This window comes from Leptodactylus fuscus, chromosome 5 (genome assembly GCF_031893055.1).
Source record: "Leptodactylus fuscus isolate aLepFus1 chromosome 5, aLepFus1.hap2, whole genome shotgun sequence".
NCBI classification, from domain to species: domain Eukaryota; kingdom Metazoa; phylum Chordata; class Amphibia; order Anura; family Leptodactylidae; genus Leptodactylus; species Leptodactylus fuscus.
In genome coordinates, this window is record NC_134269.1 from 139169843 (window position 1) to 139192596 (window position 22754).

The following is a 22754-nucleotide window of genomic DNA, read 5'->3' on the forward strand; positions in this document are numbered from 1 at the left end:
ACATGACATACTGTAGCCCTGTGGTTTCATATCTAACTATTCATGGTGCACCTGGCGACATCCATCTACATAATAAATTGGCAAGCAAGTTCACCTTCCTCAATCATTAATGACATATTACAGCACCTTTTTATTTATTCATCATACTGTGCAAATGTACAATACCAAAAAATATGGCACCTTTAGAATAACATTACTATTCTCATTTTCCATAGAAAATTTTATATAAAAATACTAAAATATTTAGAAATCAATATTTACAGTTCTTAAATTATGGCAGAATTTTTCTCTCTGTATAAAAAAAAATCTTTAAAATAAGCAGATATTTTATGCAAAGTTTTTCTTTTCCCTCTGAATCCATTTCTGGTGACTTTGCATTTAACAGCAAGTTTATTTTTTTTTTCCCTTTGGGCAAAGTTTATTCTTGAGGTAGAAAGTTAAAGTCTTTGGGTTAAGACATGTAAATAATGTTAAGGTGCTATGTGTCTATATCATAGCAATAAAACATAGGAGTCCTGTGGTCTTCAGAAATCTTTTGCTTGTAGAACTCGGTCTCATCTGTAAAAGCAATTTTTGAAGTTTCCTCTTTATCACAGTCTAGATGTATATCTGAGGAATGATCATTACTATGTGCAGTCACATATCCTATTGTCTTCTCAAAGTGTTCATGTGGAGACTTCCGTACAGATTTCCCAAATGTGCCTGGAGAAACAAAAATATTAAAGTAATTTTTTTTTTTTTTTCTTACAGAGTCACCAAATCGACAGAAGATAGTATTTGCAGGTAGTTTTTTTTTTCCCCCCTCCAACTAGGCTTACTCTTTACATTTGCTGAATATACTTTCTAAAGTAATACATATGAAGGTGTGTATTACTATATCATTTGTACCACAAATATTGTTTTAAGTTGATTTACTTGAAATTCACTATAGATTTATAACATGAGGAAATTGTAAAAGACTCTTTTAGGTTGAAGCCCCACGTTGCAGAAATGCACCTTTTTTGTTGCAGATTTTGTTGTGGTTTTTTTAAGTTTAAAGCAAGAATGGCTACAAAAGGAATATAAATGTATAGGAAGTTCTTATACTTTTACCTTCTGCTCAATCCACTGCTGGCGATGGCTCAAAAAACCACAACAAAATCTGCAACGGAAAAAGCCGCTTTTCCACAACATGGGGCGTCAGCCTTAAACTGTCAAAACTGACTTTTTTTTCTCTCTAAAGTGATGGAGACCTAAGATTGCGCATAAAGCACTGAGCAGGTCCAAGATATCCTCCCTCATCCACAAAAGGGTCTCATATGTGTAACCACCACCCCTTTATCAGCAGCTCATTTCCAAATGAAGTTATTCATTTAACCCCTTCCTGACAGCTGTAATAGTATGGTGAATGCGAAGTCTTTAAACCTAGAGCCACAGTTCCTTTCTTGCAAGGACCTGGTGGCCCTGTGATCAGAGAATGGGCATTTAGGACATCAGATGCTGTGGTTAGATGCAACCATATCATCTCAGGGGTTACTTTCAGTTGGTAGAAAACAGAATAATTTTGTTAAAAGCTGTCTAATTCTTTATTTGAAATAAAAATTACATATTGACACATTGCATATCTGAAAAAAATCACCCCTTTCCCAAGGGTTCATGTAAAAATGAACAAAAATAGAAATATGCATTCCCACACCAAACTACCCAGACTACAAAAATATTTATTCCATTTTGCGAGCACCATAAAAAAAGTGCAGAACTCAAAAATAAATAATAATTAATATCAAAACTGGCTTAAAGTTATTTGAATGATTTGTTCAAGTTTAAATTATATCATATCACGCTACTTTTTAAAGAGATTTACTCATCTGGACAATTTACCCCCTATCCAAAGTATAGGACAGAACTTCAAACTGGTGCAGGTCTGACTGCTTAGACCCTTACAGATAAGAATGGGGAACTTTTGTCTCTTATTCTAAATGGAGCTGTGGTCACACAGCACATGCACCACCCCATGCATGTTAGTGGGAGTGCTGGAAATCGCCAAGTACATCATTACTGCCTGATCACAGCTGAACAGTGGTCAGAGGTTTTCATGACAGACAAAAGAAGTATCTTACCCATGTGCAAGATTTTATCAGAATTGTTCTTGAAGCTATAACGGTCCATTTGTGATTCAGTTTTAGCTCTGTTGTTATCTTCACTCTGTTCATACACAGAGCCAGGAAATGTATAAATCCCAGGAAATGTTCCATGGACATCTGAGTTACTAATGAAATGATCGTCTTTTTCTTGTGTATATGAAGAACCAAAGTCTTTTTGTGGTAAATAATCTGGTTCATAAGCGCTGAGATTTGAAGATCTTTGATCTGAAAGGAGGGAAGGACAACACTTAACAATTGCATTAATTCTAAAAGATACAAAAAAAAAAGGTGGATTGCTCAGGTTTCCACTGACCTGTCAAATAGACGTCATATCCTTCAGGATTGTATAGGATTCCCTTTGCATACAGTGAATTCAGCTGCCCCATGTAGTGATAGTGAAGCGGGTCGTTTCCAGTTTCCAAGTCAGCTTCACTGCCATTATCCAATTGACACATTCCTAGAAGTAAAACATAGGAATATTTTTATCCAGAAGCAGAAGGATAAATAAACCCTGTGCGACCAGTCCAAATTCATATCAGTAGCTGGATTTGAAAAATAGACTGACTTTTTTTGGTTACATATAACTAAATAAATGACAACTTCCAAAACAATTTTGTGGTCTACTTCGTATTAACAAAAATTATTTTGTTAACTTGTGCGGACAGAAATGGATGTATATTTCACAAACCTAACATATAACCCAACAGAATGTTTTAAAGCAGATAGATAGATAGATAGATAGGAGATAGATAGATAGATAGATAGATAGATAGATAGATAGATGTTATAAATACACAATATATGAATAGAAAAACAGTTTATACCATTACTGTCTCTTTGCTGCAAGAAATAACCACTCATAGAGGAAGTTATGAAATGATGGCTTCCATTTTCAGAAGGGATGTATCCTTCTTGTCTCTCTGCAAGAGTTCCCTGAGAGGACAAGTAGCTTGGCGTATCCACTGGGAGGTTTGTCTCATCTGTAAAACGAGAGGGTTGGATTAAAGTTAAATTATATCCACATATTGTATAAGGAAATTAAAAGGTTTTTTAATTCATATCTCTGTATGTATGGAATACACAAATTAAAAGTCAATCATTGTCTTATTGTGGATATAAAATGTTATATATGTATTTATGAAAGTTCTATCTAGAATAATTTGATGTTTCAGAAATATCTTTACTGTTGTAATCTGAGGTACTCTTTAAGCAAGCACTAGATTTTTTTATGTTCCGCCAGATGAAGCTTACTGAGCAACATATGTTCTTCTAATGTGTGCGTCCCTCTAACCGCTGATGAATACCAGTTTGATTAACCAAAATTGAAAAGTAACAGCTTTTATTTCCTGGCTTGCTCTACAGTCATACCCACCTGTGTTTGTAACGCTGCAATCCTCATTCCTTCTTCGTGTGTGGTATATGATGACCACCCACACAAGGGAGGTTCCCACCACACAGCACACCACGGCTATAATCACCACTCCAACTGTGGCCCATCCGTCATCGTCCAAAGATGGTGTGGCATTTGCGGGGGAATCACATGTTGGACTAGGAATTACAGAAAGATGTATATCTCCCCTTTCTGTTCCAAGAATATTGGACATCTCGCAAGTGTACTTTCCAGCATCATCAATGTTGGTGTTCACAAGAATAAGAAGTTGATTCACAGCAGCAAAAAAATGTCTCTCTGTTACAACCAATGGTTTATCATCCTTTGTCCAATTCACTTTTGGTGTTGGGTTTCCCCCTGCTATACACTGCAGAACTGTAGTTTCTCCTATTGATGCCGTTCGATCTTCCAATGGTCGCAGAAATGATGGAGTTTCTGTTGTTCACAAAGAAAACAAGAATACATTCACTCATTTGTCCACTGCCAGAAAGGCAAAATGAATTTCATATATATGATAATGTGATTTCACTTCTGGAAAGGTCTATTCCACTCAACACTAGCTAGGGTCAGATTATCTTCTACCAAAGATGGCGATTTGTTTTCGGCATTACCCCTTTTCTACAGAATCTCTTACAGATTATACTCTACCACAGACTAAAGAGAACCAAAGAACTATGGCATGTAATAGGTTAATAGCAAAAAGGTAATCTTAATAAAACAGGCCTCATATTTTCAGGGTTTATAGTTTTCATATGATCCAAGGGTTTAACACTAGCTCAAGATAAACTGTATAAAAGATGCTTACCTAGCACGGTCAGCGTAGCATTGGCTGAAATGCTACCTGCACTGTTTTGAGCAGTACAGCTATATACACCAGTGTCTTCAATTTTGGCATTCACAATAAAAAACACATCATCCTCTGGCATTACATGCATTCTTCTCTCACGGGCTGCAGGAAAATCTGTGCCGCCATTCTTCTGCCAAGCTATCTGTGGTGTTGGATGGCCAACTGCAGCACACTCAAGTCTAGCAGTAGACCCGGCACGAATAGTAAGATCTATCGGCATCTTAGTAAATGAAGGAAGCACTGAAATAAAAATAAATAAACGAATAAATATATTTCAAATTTTAAATGTCAGATCATTAAAATATTCATTCAGGGAAATTAAAAAATAAATAAAAAATACATACTGTTAACTGTTAACCTGGCCTTGACAGAGTATGTCGTTCCAAAATGATTAGAGATGACACACTGGTATCGCCCTTCACTGATGAACTCCACATTGCGCAGCCTCAGAATAGTGGTGTACTCCATCACATCACTACCTTGTACTCGCTGGTGAGCAGAACTTTCCATCTCTACATCATGTAGAATTTCATTATCTTTTTTCCAAGAAAAAGTCATTTTGGAGTCACTGCTGCTAGCTGCTGAGCATATAAAGGTCACATTGGAACCTTTTAATGCAGACTGCGTTTCAGGTTGGACAGTAATCTGAGGCTTTGGAAAGTCATCTAGAAAAAAAAAAAAAAAGCAATAAGCAAGTCTACTGTGCAATTGTACATTGAATTTATACATTGGTTGTTTTAAACGGTTGACCAATGCATAAGTGATTAATCATTTTCCATAAACCTATTACCTTATTCTCACTTCAGTATGTTTGCCATTTAAGATAAGATGGGGTGTAGATTTAAGAAAGAGTAGAAAGTATAGATGTTTCAATTATATTTTACTACACTGATTAAATACCGAAGTGTGTGAAAGCAGTCTTACTCTTACTCAAAAACAAAACTCTAGAACAAAAATAAATGCACTCTAAGAACTTACCACACACAAATCCATCAGCGCTCACAGAAAATATACTTTTGTCTTTTACATTTTGAGGATGTGCGCAGTTCGCATTTACGTAAGTTTGCAGCTTGTGTTCAGTTAACCAATGAGGTAGCCATTTCAGCTGACAGTCGCACAAAAGGCTTGATGTGTTCAGATGCCTGCATATAATAGAACGAGATGGTAAATTGCAAGACTATGCTCACACCACATTTGGAAGTAACAGACAAAAACATTGCAACCAATGGTTATTGATGCAGTACTCCAAACAAAAGACAAGTATGATACGCTAACAGCGAACATACTTATTGATGGCACTTAGATAAAAACACTTACAATTGCTGAAGTCTCTTCATCTGTGAGAATGCATTATTCTGCATTGACACAATAGCATTGTTACTCAGATCCCTAAATATAGGAAACAAAAGGAGGTAAAAATTAATTATGCAAAAATATCAAAAAAAATAAATTAAAATTAAAAAAACAACATTAGGATGACCTACATTTAAAAAAAAAAGTATATTAGCCCAATACAATCGATATATATATATATGTCACAAACATTTATCGTACATTTAATACTAGTACTCTGCACTAATACTACTTTATATCTAAAATACAGATGTACTTACAAGTATTCAAGTGCTTCTAACCATGAAAACGCCTTTTTTGTAATCGATCCAATTCGATTGCCCTGTAGCATCCTACAAGATATACATATCAGTTAAGCAGCAATTGTGGTACAAACACTCAGATGTTGAAAGTTTTGTATATTTAAATAATCTACCTAAAAATGTCAATTGACTCCCTAACAAGAAAATGCCATAAGAAAGGAAAAGAAAAAAAAAAAAACAACTCACAGCCTTTTCAATTTTTCAAGACCAGAGAATGCCCCATTCATATCTTCAATAGTCCAAGAAATTTCATTATTCTTTAGATCCCTGTAAAAAAATATATAATAAAAATCTTATTTAAAAATAAACAGAAAAAAACCCCACAAAGACAGTAAAGCATTCTTTTAAAAGTCTATTTTTTTCTGGAAATGAATCCTCCAACTGTGAGAGGTGAGGTTGCATAACCTAAGGCACTGATAACAATCAGTCAACCCTAGGACAGACCAGCATTAGCCCTCAGATGACCTGCTATTCAAAACAATTGACACTGTTGACTGCTTTCCCCCCTGGTGGGTTCTTTGGGAGTATAGTACAATGATGATAATTTTCTAGTATTTTGCAAATCTCCTACTCTTTTTTTTCTGTTCTCTGTAAGAACTAAGCGCATAAAGCCCAACTGAGGAATTAACCTGCTTTGAACTTCATAGTTATTCAGAACGGTCATTAAGATGTGGCACCTCACACACACAGTGGGTGGAAATTACACGTGAAAAAGGACAATAATCCATTAAAAGCCACATCTTTTCACAGTGATGTATCTGTGTGTATTCTGCTACAATTATCACAAAGATATAAACTTTGAAAAAATTAACAAAACAAAACAAAAAACAATCTGCAATGATTCTGCGGCAAAAGCAGACTTGTTGTGAATGGCCCTGTGGATTTATCATGGATATCACACGCCTGTACAATGAAAAGGGTAAGTCCCCCAGCTATCCAGATGTGTACAGTAATTTGTTGAGGATTTGCAGAAGCCGCACCACAAATCAGCTATGTGTGACCAAAGGGTAACAATTGAAAATGGATGAAACTTGATAGTAAATACCTTCTACCTGTACAAAAGTTCAATCTATTTTACATTCCCTAAAGGGCACAGATGGGTGTCCATACTAATTTAAACACAAACATTGCATTAAAACATAAGTGGTCACCAGGATCCCTCTTTTGATTCTTTTCAGGCAGAATGGCTTCAAGCAAACTTATTGTTGGAGAGCACAAAGCTATTTCACACCATTGTTAAGTCACACATAACATTACTAGGGTGCATTTCAGCGTGAATCAGTTTAACCATTATGTCACAAAAGGGATATATAAAACCTATTCAATATATGTTATAAATAATACAGGGTCACTTACAGTGTGCTCAAGCTGGACAGTCCATGGAAAGCACCATCTGCAATATAACTGATTTGGTTGTTGCCTATAAATAGTCTACCAAGCAGGCTTAATCCCATAAAACTGGACTCATCCAATCTGGTTAGTTCATTGAAAGTTAAATCTCTGTAAAATTAAAAAAAAAAAAAAAAAAAAAAAAAAAAAAAAGGTATTACTCAGCGTGAAAACTACAATTGTATCGCAATGTGATGTATATTTTAATGCAGGATAACCTTAATTGAAACAATATGTCCCATAAAGGGGAAGGCTGAATAACAAAAGTCTAAGTGAAGTCAGAAAGAAAAAATGCCTGAGTAATGCTGTTCTGAAAAAAGTACAAATCTGTGGTAAGAAACTCATGTTTTGGCATTCAATCTGTACGAAAAATTGGACCTAAATAAAAGCAACTTACAGCTCACTGAGTTTTTGGCAAAACTCCCAGGCATCGGGGCTGATCCTGCTGATGGCGTTCTGGCTGAGATGGAGGTGCTGCAACATAAGCAAGCCATACAACCAGCCTCGACTAATCTCTGTGAGATTGTTATGATCCAAGAGCCTTAAAAATGGAAAAATGGAAATGTAAACACATACATGAAGATGTAAAGTGAACAGAAGAAAACCAATACAATGTCTTGCCTCGGCATGACAGCAACTATTCTACTTAAAATCCATCATACTGTGATAGTAGTCTATTCACTAATGTCAGCATGTGGCAGCAGGGATGAATCTGATGTATACAGTCTTTCTTCTCAAACCACTTGTGCTTTTAATAGGCTCAATTCTGATAATATTTTATTAGGGAATTGCTTTTAATGTAATTTTAATGAAGAGGGCCTGCAAAATAGGTTACAGCTCCAATAGACAAAGTGCGCCCGGTCTCCACTTTGCAGGTTTCCATCTTCTGCCCAAGAAACTGGACAGGAGATGGAAAACGACAGTGACTTTTCAAACTCATTCATTTGAATGGGTTTGCAAAGTGTCCGCCTGTGAGCGCCTTCTGCCTCTCCACAGCATTTTTTTTTTTTTTTGCAGGACTGCGTCCAGTTAAAAAAATAAAATAAAAAACACGTCCACAGGCGGACACTGACTGCCAGGTTTCCGTCTCCTGTCCAGTTTCTCGGGCAGAAGACGGAAACGCACAAAGCAGACACCGGGCGCAGATGTGAACCCGCCCTTAGGCGTTAAGGAGCAGTAGATATATTGAAGAGTCATACAAGCCTCAAAATCATTCCAACTGCAAACTTTGAATACAGGATTGCTAGACAGAGAGGAGTAGCATTCTACTTGTGACTGGCTGAAAAGTTGCATTTCACAAGTGACTATGCAATAGTATAGAGCGAGTGGGGATTTTACAATATTGTACTAGAGAAAATGAGAATGCTATAAACTTACAGAAATTCCATGTTACTTAATCCCCAAAAGGCTCCATCCATAAGCCTTGTTATCCCATTTCTTTGAATATTCAGATATTTTAAGGCATCAAGGCCTTGGAAAGTGAGTCCATCAATGTGTTTGATCCGGTTCCGCTTAAGCTCTCTGTAACAGAAAACAAAAGTGACTGCTGCAATACAATTCAAAAACTTAAGTGCTTAAATTCAAGGAATCGCACATAATACTGTATGAAAGGAGTTTTTTGAAGAGTTTAGAAGAATGAGAGTGCTGGAGATAGCTGATGTACAGCGGTCTGCCATCTATGGCACCTACATTCAGCCTGAAAAGTATCCTCTGTTCTCAGTGGCCAGACCACCACTGATAGGATAAATATATATTCCCGGTAGCATAACCCCTTTAACGTAAAACAAGTCTGGTGGCAAATAGATGAGCTTTAGAGAATACCCAGGTACTAGATCTTTATTAAGTGTGATGTACAGAATACCTAACTAGAAAATAGTTATACCCATCCCATCAGAAAAGAAAAAACTTAGGATATTGTTGTACATCTGACAAGTGATAAAAACACGGGGAGAGCTAATTCATGAAGCACTCTAAAGATAAAAGTTTTATGTAACATTTCAGGCACCGACATAAAACTGTTCTCTAAAAACAATGAGATTTATACTCACAGATGCTGGAGATTGGGAAGTTTGAACATTTTTGGCGGGATGTAGCCAATTCGGTTCTTATTGAGTTTCAGTACTTGCAAAGTAGCAGATAAGTTGTCAAAAGTACCAGATTCCATAGAGGTTATTAGGTTCTTATTGATGTACCTATAGGATAAAGTAAGATGAAATGGCTCAAACAAGAAGGTAAGTATGCTAATATTATGCAGTACTAAAGGGTACTGAGTCGTTAACATTTTACTATTAATTAAATATACAATATCCATTTTAAAGTATAAACGTGTATGTAACATTTATAAAGTGATTCCAAGGAAAATATAATGCATTTTGTTGTTGGCTGGAGTAACTTACAGGTACTTGAGCTTCAGCACAGGAAATAATGGAGGTTTCAGCTCAGTAATAAAGTTATTACTTAAATCTAAGGTTTCCAGAGATTTGTAAGGTTCCAGTTGTTCAGGCAATACAGAATCAATCTTGTTGTTGGTTCTGAAAAAAAAAAAAAAGGTAAACAAATGTTGTGATCAGGGTGGGTCATTGCATGGAATAAGAGTCACATGAATACGAAAAGTCCTACAAGTTTTACAGGTGATATAGATGATAACTGTGTCTATACAGATGACAATCTCATAGAATTTCATCTGAAGGCGTGACTAAACACGAGGGTCCGAAGAAAAAAAAAATACTCTTTTAAAAGGCATACATCTGGCAGAAGCAGCTGTGTGTTGAGTAATTTGGAATGGAAATGTTTAACAGTGAGTTCATGCAGAATTGAAGTGAGGGTTTAGGAGAAACTGAGTTTAGGAAAAAGCACAATGATGCAGATGGCATATTACTATTATTTTAACACCACAATTAAGACCAATTTTGGCTCGCAGGACTGTAATAAATGATACAGGTGTAGCTTCTCAAAAAAGTAATGTGCAAAAGCAGCGGGGCACAATCCTGGTTTATTAAGAAGGTAATTACTGACAAGGTGTTAAACCCATAAATTACTTGAGTGATAAACTCTCTTTTGCAGCATGGCTTGTTACGGCAGGGGCCAGCAATTTCCTGAACTGCACACCCTCTAAATTGCAGCCTGAAAGTGTTCAGTTGTAATCCAGCCTGGTGCACAGTGATGCCTTTGTGCACAGCATTCATTATAACACAGATATTTCTTATGGCTGAATGAATAATGGATTCTGTTTTACAAAACTTTAACATGACCTAATGTCCTCAACTTAAATCAGAATGGTTTACACATGCAAATGTATTATAAATTAATATCTGTCTATATATATTGAAAAAAAAAAAAAATTACACAGCACCAGCCAACAAAAGAGTATCGGCCCCAGGGAACAGGCAATAGTCTCACTATTCAGCAGGCGGATCAAATCGGTTATATCATGGGACATAATTTACACTGTAATACACTTTTGTATAATATATAGCTATACACACACAGTTTGAGGTGTCAATTCATCGAAGTTTGATGTATTGATTGATATATTGCTTTATGACAGTTGTACTTTGCATAATATACTTGTTATTTATACTGAACATACATACAATACTATGAATGACTTCTTAGGCTGCATTCACACAACAGTGATTAACGTCACACGGCAGCATTAACTTCACTGTCTTCGAATGAGCGCTGTTCACATGACCGTTATTTTGGTCGTTTTCACAGATCGCATTGAAATGTACAGGTGGGGGAATGGTGAAAAGTGTGCCCCTTCGGAATCAAGACGGCTGTGAAAAATGGACGTGTATCACAGCAGTTTTGCACCTTGGTCGTTTGTATCTAACCTTAGTTGTTATACTGAAAGGCAATTATTAAATGTCTTGGTCTTCTACAACTACCGTTATCTTTTAGAGGGCGACGTGGACAAATGGCTTCATACCTAACAGTTTAATACAAAATCAGCACCCGGCTTGTTAAACCCTATGCAAATTGCTTTAAAGCTTAAAGGTAGCTGTAAAATCCATTAGCGGGAAAAGCGCTATTCTCTGCAGGTGGAAAGTAAAATCAGTCAGTGCACTTACAATGGAAGAGGGATTGCAAAACATGATCATTTAGCCGCCATTCATTCCTTCCACAAGCTAAACTGTTCCGAATATTGAGAACTTTCATTTATAGTAGTTTATAGGCCACAATTCTATTAAGGTTTGGGATACAAAACAGATTTGTCATTTGACATCTAGAACTATGATATTTTAACCTAATGCACAAAATGGAAATAACTTTCATAAACAAAAAAAAAAATTCATTCAGAAGGTTCAGTGATTTCACCAATAAAATACTTTGTCTAGTTTGCCACAGCCAATGAGTAAGCCATTGCCAAACCTTCAAAAAATATATACTTACAAGGAAAGAAGTGAAATATTCGCTGACAAAGGTCCAAGATTGGGTATTGTCTTTAAGTGATTTCTATTTAACCTCCTGTTTAAAGAAAACACATTGATTAATTCTAAAGATTCCATTCAATATATACAAAAAAAGAGATAATGCCCGAATATGGTAACAATCGGGAACTAGAGATGAGCGAACAGTAAAATATTCGAGGTTCGATATTCGTTTCGAGTAGCCCCTCAATATTCAACTACTCGAATCGAATATCGAACCCTATTATAGTCTATGGGGGAAAATGCTCGTTTCAGGGGTAGGCAACGTTCAATCAAATTATACTTATCAAGTCCACGAGTGAGGGTCGGGCTGGATCCTCAGAGAAGTCTTCTCCATGCAGCGTCTTCCGGCTCTGAATTCACTCTGCCAGGTATCGGGCCTGGGCAGAGCCAACTGTGCATGTCCGCACTACAAGCGGGCATGCGCAGTCGGCTCTGCCCAGGCCTGATGCCTGGCAGAGTGAATTCAGAACCGGAAGACGCCGCAGGGAAGCTGCACGGAGAAGACTTCTAAAGGTAGGAGAAGAACCAGCGTTGATTGGCCGACTGTATAGCATTCGGCCAATCAATGCTGGTTCTGCATTGAGCTTTTCCATTCGAATAGCGAGTGGTACTCGATCGAGTATGAATATTTCGAATACTGTAGTATTCAATTGAATACCTACTCGATCGAGTACTACTCGCTCATCTCTATCTGGAACCAATGTAACCATATGATAAACTAAAAAGGTGGCCATACACCCTCAACAGCTCATTCATCTACAACTACTCCTTCTGACCTATAAATGTGCACTACAGTGGTTTCTTTCCTCCCGTGACAGCAAAGGAATAGACATGCTAACATTCAACCTGCAGACATCGACATCCAATACACATTAGCTGGTCAACTGGTCACACCAAAAACAGCCCATTTGGTCGACCTTTGTAGAATGGGTATGAAGTACAAAAAACCAAAAAAAAAAAAAACAAAACTTACAGTTCACGGAGATTATGTAGGTGACTCAGTGAGCTAGCTTTGATTGAAGAAAGTCTGTTCTGGCTTAAATCCCTTAAAAAAAAAAGTAAAAAATAATAAAACAAATATATATTATGGTTACACAACATGGTGTTAACAAGTAGTAGTTTTCAGGGTGCTAACCATATATAAAAGTCTTATGTGTTTTATAAAAAAAAAACAAAAAAAAAAACACAACAACAGTATTCAGATTTGTCTAAATTAAACTGTAGAAGAATCACATCAACCAATATTGTCAGCAATATGGCAGCAGGATACACTGTAGAGCTGATTTATCATGCCTTGGATTTCTGGAGTACAAGGCATGACAAAATGTCTACATTTTTGTCTTGACCCAATAAATTTACTATACAAAAAACAAAACAAAAAAAAAAACTTGAGTGAGTTATGGCCAAAATCTACACCAGCCCCTGGCTGGCTTAAATTTTAATTCTGGCACATAGGACCTCCCTAATAGGTCAGAGGGTTTTTCTGGCTCATCTCATGTCAGCGCACAAATGGATTAAGACCAGCACACTAAAAGGGCCAGTCCTAATGGATCAGGCCACTTAGTATTTATTCTTCTAATGATGGACACTTATTGTCTATTCCTTTTTATTAACATTAAAGTTGATAGTTTATGAATAACTTAGTTATTTTAATGATTTATTAAATAAAAGGCTAAAAGACAGAGTTATACGGTATTCCTTAAGAAAGCTGTAGGAAAAAGTACTCGAAGAGAGAAACACCTTTGCTCCGATCACATTACATTACGGTATGTTTTTCTGAAGGTCACTGGAATTTATTTAAGTCCTATTACTTGCCTTTCTTATTCCATTGTATAATAGTGTATGCCGGCTATTAATGAAATCCAGATGAAGCAGGAGACAGTCAATGAAACCATGATTTGGAATTTATTAACATCTGACCCACGTATAAGAAGCAAACTGCTGACTAAAACATTCTCTAATGAATAAACATGCAAATCAGGTTAGTAGCAGTCTCTGCAAAGAACGCTTTGTAGAAACTATACAGCGCTTCAGTCTAAGTCATACATACTGACAGTCTTCAGAACTTGGTTTAAGTGTGCACAGAGTTAACACCCTCATTATCCCTACCCTTAAAAAGAAATAACATACAAAAAAAAGAAAGCCAAACAACAGTGGAAAACTACATTTTAAGCACCTTCTTAAAAAGAAGGAAAAAACCCTACTAATAAAAAACACCTTTCCCTATTCACGCAGCACATGAAGAGGTGAGAAAATCTGTTCGCCTGGGATTAGGCCCAAACACAAAAGAGCAGAGGTTGGAAACTATTAAAATACTGCATGACGGACCACAGTGGAGCCAGACACTTTCACTCGAAGCTCATGCCCCCGTCCATCTGGATTCCATCACTACAGCCACAAGCGTAACAACTTCCACCATGAATCAAACAGACTATGGTATTTTAAACACTGAAAATATGTAGAGCTTTCTTTTTTTTTTTTTACATCAGACACACATGTTAAAAAAATATGAGATCACTTAGAAAGGTTTTACAGTCAAACATAATTGGGGTCCTAAAATAAAACTTGTATCAAGGACACCAAGGCAGAAGACAACAAAAATCTTTCTGAAACATAAAAACACACACACCACAAAGTCCCATATTCATGTGGACTGCTGGTACATTCTGCAAAAAGCAGACACCCTCTTCACAATGCACCTGGATCTGTAAAAGTCATTATTCGAAAAGTCTCCTACAGTGGTGGTCCCGCTAGCACATGTTTTTGCAACTTGAATTTTTATGCCATATACCTCCAAATACACCAGCAGCTGTAACCACAATCTGTCAGCTATAAACGCAAGGCGAATGGCTTGTGCAAGGGGAAAATGTTTTTCTGAAAAATGAGCTTCAGGAGGAGGAGGGTGGTGGTGGGGGAACCTTAGACAGCAGATGGGATTTACACATTTTGAAAATAAACTTATTTTAACTTTCCATGAATAACAACCCTAAAAAACCCAAACCGTTTCAATAAAATAAGTGAATAAATATGCCTAGTTATACACAATTAAGAGATGAAATTCCTATGGTTAATTCAGACATGCCGGAATCCACATAAATTTACAGTACAATATAGGGAGAGGGTTTTCAAAACATTGTGCGGAATTTAGACCACGCTACGGATTTTCACCCTTGCATCATAGCCATTCTCTTCTGAAAATATCACATATTTTTGACCTGGACCTGTAAGTTTTTAGGGCATGCAGCTGTAACTATTTACAGTACATTATAGGGATTGGGTTTTCATTGCACACATCGCAGAAGAAAAACCCACAGCAGAAATGCTGAAATTTCCAAAACAGTCACGTTTTTGGAAATCGCAGCATGTCAATTAAATCTATGCAAATGCTGCGGTTTCCCTATATGTATAATTGAAGCAGAAAGTCTGCAGAGCAAACTTCTGCGGACTTTCTTTTGAAAGCGTTGTGGGAAAAACCACAATGCGTCTTCACTGCCGTTTTTCTCGCAGCGCTACCTGGCCTATCTTAGAAGACCAGAGGGGATCCTAGTGGTTAAACTCCCACCATTGCGCTTTTTTCTGTAGCACCTTTACAAAAAGTCACTTTCTGCTTCTATTATTATAGGAAAACCGTCGGCATTTTCGTAGTTAGAATTGACAGGCTGCAATTTCCAATACTTTGGCGGTTTTGCAAATTGCAACGTTTCCTCTGTGCGTATTTTTGGATGGGATTCGCTGCAGTGACTGTAAAACCGCAGCGTTTACACCATGTGGGGCCCCGGCCTAGTCACATTTCCAGATTGCAGGCTTTCTTTGCACAAAGTGAAGGCTGTTTGCAGAGCAGCTTGACCACATGTGTCCCTCACACCTACAGAGATGTAGCCCCATGACTCCAGGGCCAAATGTCACAGCTGTTAATTGAGTAAACACAGTGGGGTTTCTGTCTTCAACTCTGGGCTTATTTACACAGATGCAATGTTCCTGAATGAATTTTAGGAATGTTCACTTGAAAAGAACAACAGAACAGAATCTGCCTTGCAAGATGTGTGTTTATTTGACACATATTCGAGTTTGCAGCTAAGTAAACAGCAAACGTGTTAGCAGAATCCTCTGGAAACAAAGAAAAAAAAATCTTATGACTGCTATACAGAATTAGCTACAAAACTAAGTGTATACATGCAAGGTTGCTTTTTACAGACTGCCCTGGTGACCAATGAGGTCCCAGCTTTCATTTCACCAGCACAGAATAGAAACTAAAAGCTGAAAAGTGATTGGTGACCATGCAGAATGGCACTAGGATTAGGTGCATTACCTATCCATTTACAACTCTGTATAGGATATCAAATAAAATGTACGTTAGAGGCGTGTAGTAAAGTTTCTCTCGTTTTGAAGGCAGTTCTCATTACCTGGACCCATTCCCTATTTATGGACATGTGGGAGTGATTAAAAGTAATTTCCTGAGAGAAAATGGTGGGCCGAAGGCACTTCCCCTGCCAGTCATGAGTAGGGATACAGAGAAGAGAAGCAAAGACAGAACAAGGAGAGAATATTCACAGACCGATGAGGAGATTTACTGAGAAAAATGAAAATTAAAAACTGTACCAAACGGTGGAATTTCTCTCTAATATGTGTACAAGCTCCGTAAGAGCTGGAGCACCGTCATGGTCAGTTACCTGTCAAGCCCAAGATGGCCAATCTAAGGCACACTTGGCACTTACAGTTTCCACAGAGGTTCCCAGGCCTTCCAGATACCACCGATTTCATACATAGGCATAGATTTGTTCTCTATCCAATTCCATACATACCAAACGAAAAAATGCCTCCCTATACTACATACATACAGAGACTATATCCTCATACACACATGGTCGGACCAAACCTGTAACAGCTCCACACTAAAGTCAGCCTTTGTGCACTGTTGAGGACCTGATTTTGTAAAGGCTAGCAAATACACAGGGAAAAGAACAAACTTGTCATCTAAACTGACGGATAGTACAAGGAAACGGTAAGACAAGAGAAAATAATCTAAGTGGGAGGTGGATCACAAAACTACACATCAGAAGCCGGGGTAAGACACTGAACATAGTAAATGGAGGCTTTCTGGCTGCTGCATTGGGTTTGTGGGAGCTTTGTCCACAGCCTACAGGCAGTTTGCCACCAAACTTTATTGGCAGGAAACCAGACTACACTTTTGGCTCAGTCATATGCCTTCCCTGCCATGTTCTTGACCACCCAGCCAGGGAGGGGGAGGTTTTTATAGACAGAAAGGACTAGATTAAAAATGCTTACTTTGTGGCTGTTCTTACCCAATTCCAACCTTGTGCCAATGTCTGCTCATGCCCGTGACACTCCTGACAGTACATCTGCTTGTGTATCATAATATAAGCAGTCCCAAGCACATGCCAATGCCATGCCTGCAGATCCATACTGCTTTGTGTGACACCATATGGTGCTAGTAGGGGACGATACTTCTGTGATACAGAGTGTGATAAAACACAACAGCTTGTTTTTTGAGGAAATTCAAGCAGTCCAATAAGTAGTTGTTTCACTTACTTATGAAAGCATTGTCAGCCCCAGTACAAATACATAAAGTACTAAACTTTTTCTTCCCTTAAAAACCTCCCGATATACACAACGGATGCTCGCCCTCTGGACTCCATCACAATCAAAAGCTCTTCATCCTCCAATTGCAATGGAATGTTCTTTTCCATATGGTGCCAATAAAGCCATCCTCAGATGAAGACAGCATGGCCTCCAGATGATGTAATTGAATACAATTAGCCACATCCAATTTCAAGCCTTATCTATATTCTACAAGTAGAAACGAATCGTAAAATTTTGAGAAAGTATATACATTCCGCTATAAAATTTTAGATAATCCAACATTGCCTTATTTAAAGAAAAACTCAAAAACAATTACGATTCTCCACCCAACAGAGCAACAGTATGCAATGTTATGTGCGATATGATATGATTCCAATTTAGATAGAGCTGTATACTGTAGTGATGGACTGCATGACCTCTTTATTAAACACTGGGGCACTACCTCTAATACATGATTATTGGAAATGCAAGGGGGGACCATTGGAGAAGTGCATTACAATACTGAATGGAATTTGTCACCAACATACATGTATCCCCAGTCATGAAACAGCCTGTCTGTTGATGGACAATAGTTAAGACAGAGAAAATGAATGGCCTTCATTGTCCTGCTTTATTGCTGGATATATCTCACTTGTAAAGAGGCGCTAACCCCATATATTAGAGTACTGCCATTTTTTTCCATTCCCTAATACACAAGCATAGATCTCAATCTGTAGCCTGAAGAAACTAGTCAAAAATATACTTTTAAAGTCTACTAAAATTTGACACACATATATAAAAAAATATATGTAAAGTGACAACTAAAATTTAAGGAATTTATGTAAACACAAAAAACAAAAACGATTCCTTTAAAGGGTCCAGTTCATATTTTTTATTTAATAGTGCTGTTGCAAGGGCAAAAAATATAAACCAGTACTCCAACAATCTAGAGGCCTTTGCTTCCAACAATGGCAGCTCAACTGGTTTATATACAATTTCACCAGCTGCTATAACCAGGTGACCCTTACAGCCAATCACAGGATTCAGGGGTGACCTCTTCACAAACGGCACCTCACAGCAGTGATATGCACTTTGTGAAGCGGTTACCCCTGACTAGGTCCTGTGATTGGCTGCATAAGCCCCCTCGTACAAATGGGACATCATCACAGCTGGAAACAAAGGCAATGCTAGTTTGTTTAGGCCCAGTTCACATCTGTGTTCGGGCCATTCCGTTCATCTTTCTGCATGAAAAATGCAAGCAGCACTTTTCTCTCTGCATTTTTTGTGCGGAAACTGAGCAGAAACTACACGGACCCCATTATAGTCTATGGGGTCTGTGATTTCCTAAGGCAATTGAGGTGTATTAAATAATAAAAATATGAATTTGACATCTCCTTTAAGAGTACATACGCACAGGAACTGTATACTGCAGAAATTTTCCTAAATGACACCACAGCAAGACCTGCCTGGTACGGGGTGGTGGGACTCAAAGTGTATTTGTTCTAGTTATGATTTTGCTTTCAACCTTTGCAAAAGGAAACAGCGATAAAAAGCTGCAGCAAGAACAACATGCTGCAGCTTGAAAACCTACATTGCATTTGGATTTGTGCTGCGGGGTTCTTACATAGCACATGGGTGAGATTTGTGAAACCTTACATATAATACAAACAGGGCATGGAGATTTCTGATCATTCTAAAACGTATGACTAACTGTTTTACTATGAATGTTATCACAGCCACCTAAGGCGACACTGGTTTACATTCATTCTTATGGTATAACCGTAACACCCCATGCATATATAGAAAACCAACTGGACATAGTAACAGCATGCCTTACAATAACAGTTTCTTTTCTACCAAAGGCCTAACTGGTTTATATACATGCTCATGATGCACATCTATGACACCGCATGCATATGTATATTACTGACTGTATAGAACTTGGTCCTCCATAGTAACAGCATGTCTTACAATAAGGAATTTATTTTCTACAAATGCGGTATAAAGCAATTAAAGGCAGAAAACCACTAAAAACACGTCCTGCTAGTAAATGCTCAAACCTTCATTTGTTTCAGCAACAATAAAAACTCTCATAAAGAACTCAAAACCCCTGTCCTGTCACCAAAATGCAAGGAACTCTTACTATGTGTAGGACTTGGCAAGAGAAGGATTACTGCAAGTATTTTATTCAATAAGTAAATATTCAGTAAAGTGTTCAATGTAAATAAAAGAAAATGTATGAAAATGGAAAGTAAAACAACTGCTTTATGAATCTGTAACTTCATTACAAGAAAATAACACAGCTGTAGATGTGCAACAGGAAAGCAGTGCTTGCAGCCTGGGCAGATTGGGTTACATTACAGAGGTGTGGTAAGAATTTGCTTGACAAATTGCTATATGGTCAAGCAGAGTTGTTTTTTTTTTTCTTTTTTGAAGGGTGGGGGGGGGGGGGGCTAAGCTCTAGCTTAAAAAAAGAAAACACTTTAGCAGAAGCTATATTAGGTTTAACCAAATTTCATCGTAAAAGAAAAGACATTTGCAAGTAAAACATATTTATGAAACATCCACGTTTTCAGACACATGAAGTTGATGGCACTTTATAATTGTACAAAATTCAACCAAAGCTAGAATTTTGCCTCATTTTAACTTATACAGTTTTTTTTTTCTAAACACAGTAAATAATAGATATTCCTATATTGTGTTACAACTCTGCCCCATATTTTCCAAGGTTTGGACTGGGGGAGAGATTGGTACACTGGCCATGAGTCAATCTTGGTAACATTCAGCACTTGTATGACAGTCATACCTGACACAGAGTTTAGGCCCCAAAAATCCGCCTAATACTAGCTGCTATCCCCAGGAGAAGCATCCAGCCGTTCTGAAACACTTCTGTAAAGTAGTATCAAATAGCACCCAGTGAAATCTCTAAACTGTAACATGTCAAGCACAGATCCTACAGAAGGTGACAATTCTATTTAGAAGGGGAAAAAAAGGCCTAAATGAAGACTTCATTCAATACCTTAGGATATCTTAATAAAACTTGTAAAGGAAATAAATTAACCAACTACGTAAAGCCAAGCAAGATAAGTAAACAGTAAATGCACCCAAAGTATTGCTGCATAAGGCCTAGGTTCTCAACATGAGGCATGAGTACCCCAGGGATATTTACCATGTCACAAGAGGTCACTTATGCTGCATGATGACAGCCTTTGAGGTATATGGATGAGATTTATGACAGTAGATGACAGCAGACTTAAAAACACCATCATAAGGCACATGTGTAATAATAATAATAATAATAAATTTTATTTATATAGCGCCAACATATTCCGCATGTGTATGCTTAACCTCTGGTTCAGAGTAGTCTGGCTACCAGTGATTCTCACACTTATACATTATTGAATTGGTTTCAGATATCAAAAACCACTAATGAACAAAAAAAAAATCTGAATTAGTGCAATTTCCTGATTAAAGCAGTTCCAATCCAACAATATTTATTATACAGAATTAGCAACAAAGTAACCACAATATTGTGTAAACTCTGGCTGATAATGATAGAGATCAACACAAAGTGTTCTAGCAAGAAATCTGTAAATGCAACAAAATTACCTCTTAGTTGTCTATTAAAACCCCTATAATCTGTTGTTTTGACAAAATATATGAAAGATCGTTGTCTCTAGCAATTTCTCATCTACACTTATAAAATATACAGCTTGCATAGAAATAAATTACTTTGATTTATTATATGTGCACTGCCTACACAGTACAACAATAGGTAGTGCAAACATACAACAGTAGGTAGTGCACATATAGTATATACAGTATGTAGTAGTGTGTTATAGCATATGTGCACTACCTACTGTTGTATTGTTATAGTATATATGCAGTAATGTGTTATAGTATAACAGTAGGTAGTGAACACATACTACTGCATATATACTATAACAGTAGGCAGTACACATGCACTGTTATAGTACAACAGTAGGTAGTGCACATATACTACAGCATAGTATAACAGTAGGTAAGTGCACTTATATCATAGAATAGTACAACAGTACATATTGCACATATACTATAGCATAGTACAACAGAAGGCAGTGTATATATACACTATAGCATAGTACACCAGTAGGTAGTGCACATATACTATAGCATAGTATAACTGTAGATAGTGCACATATACTACAGCATAGAACAGAAGGCATTGGACCACTATTTTAGGATGCCGTTTCAGATCAATGATACTACCATAAAGCATGGACATCCAAGGCTTATGATCACCACTTGTGACCGCCTGGCAGAGCTCCCGGTGCCCCCACATGGCACAGCAGATGCCAGTCAGCCAGATTCCTTCCCTCGGAATCTCAGTTCCCCCATCTGGGCGCCCCTAATAAACTCCGGCCCCTTGGCCCCGCTCCTGCTCACACATCCACGTCGCCGGTCGTGTCTGCCTGATACTTACAGCTGCACGGCCCATCCCGGGAGGTTCTCCGGTACTGTATGTAGATCCCCTCGGCTACAATCCAGCAGATCCCCTAGACATCGGCAGGACTCCGGACACAATCCCCGAGCATTGGGCAATCCAAGTGCACATTCCAGTAATAGCAGGAGCCACATCCCTGCTGTGCAGGCTCTCATGGTGTCCAGCAGCAATAATCCCGGGCCCGGCTCCTCCACACCAAAGCTCAGAGTCTAGCAGTAACTTCTTCCTCCAGGCCGGGAGACTGGCATACCTCGTACGGAAAGCTGGAGCCTCAGTACGTGCAGGAGAAAAGTACAACTTGTGTGAGGAAACTTTCCCCTCACAGTCCCCCCCTGCCGGGCCAGGAAGGGTGCGGGGCTCTGCTGCTATTGGTCAGGGCAGCCCCCATCACATGATGAAAACAAGCCCTGCACCACGGTGTGTGGGGGAGGGGAGTGCAGAGAGGAGATTACCGACCCCTCCTCCAGCACCTTCTTCTCCTCCTCCTCCTCTTCATCCTTCTCACACCTCAGTCTCAGGATTACACTCTGCTCACTCCAGGCTGCAAGCACTGCTTTCCTGTTGCACATCTACAGCTGTGTTGTTATTTTCTTGTAATGAAGTTACAGATTCATAAAGCAGATGTTTTACTTTCCATTTTCATACATTTTCGTTTATTTACATTGAACACTTTTCTGAATATTTACTTATTGAATAAAAAACTTGCAGTAATCCTTCTCTTGCCAAGTCTTACACATAGTAAGAGTTCCTTGCATTTTGGTGACAGGACAGGGGTTTTGAGTTCTTTATGAGGGTTTTTATTGTTGCTGAAACAAATGAAGGTTTGAGCATTTACTAGCAGGACGTGTTTT

The 22754-nt window shown here is 37.9% G+C and overlaps 1 protein-coding gene across 1 annotated transcript; it reads right to left on the reverse strand.

Moving 5' to 3' along the window:
* Window positions 1–272: 272 nt before the first annotated feature.
* On the reverse strand, window positions 273–22229 carry LRIG3 (leucine rich repeats and immunoglobulin like domains 3). The gene is made up of 19 exons (XM_075274302.1): window positions 21883–22229; window positions 12814–12885; window positions 11800–11874; window positions 9801–9935; window positions 9453–9596; window positions 8782–8925; window positions 7802–7945; window positions 7372–7515; window positions 6202–6282; window positions 5974–6045; window positions 5678–5749; window positions 5339–5502; window positions 4705–5025; window positions 4319–4600; window positions 3496–3948; window positions 2948–3103; window positions 2437–2580; window positions 2100–2348; window positions 273–702 (listed from the first exon to the last, which is right to left on the reverse strand). Exons 1-19 carry the CDS (start codon window positions 22056–22058, stop codon window positions 479–481), a joined length of 3252 nt encoding a protein of 1083 aa, XP_075130403.1. The 5' UTR covers window positions 22059–22229; the 3' UTR covers window positions 273–478.
* Window positions 22230–22754: the final 525 nt, after the last annotated feature.

Bases quoted from the DNA above. Each gene is read 5' to 3' on its own strand.
- LRIG3 (XM_075274302.1), bottom strand. From the start codon at position 22,058: ATGAGAGCCTGCACAGCAGGGATGTGGCTCCTGCTATTACTGGAATGT. The intron at 12,886-21,882 runs GTAAGTATCAGG...TTTTTTTTTAAG, and splicing joins CCGGGATGGGCCGTGCAGCT to GGATTTAAGCCAGAACAGAC. The intron at 7,946-8,781 runs GTAAGTTTATAG...TCCATTTTTAAG, and splicing joins TTAAGTAACATGGAATTTCT to GCTCTTGGATCATAACAATC.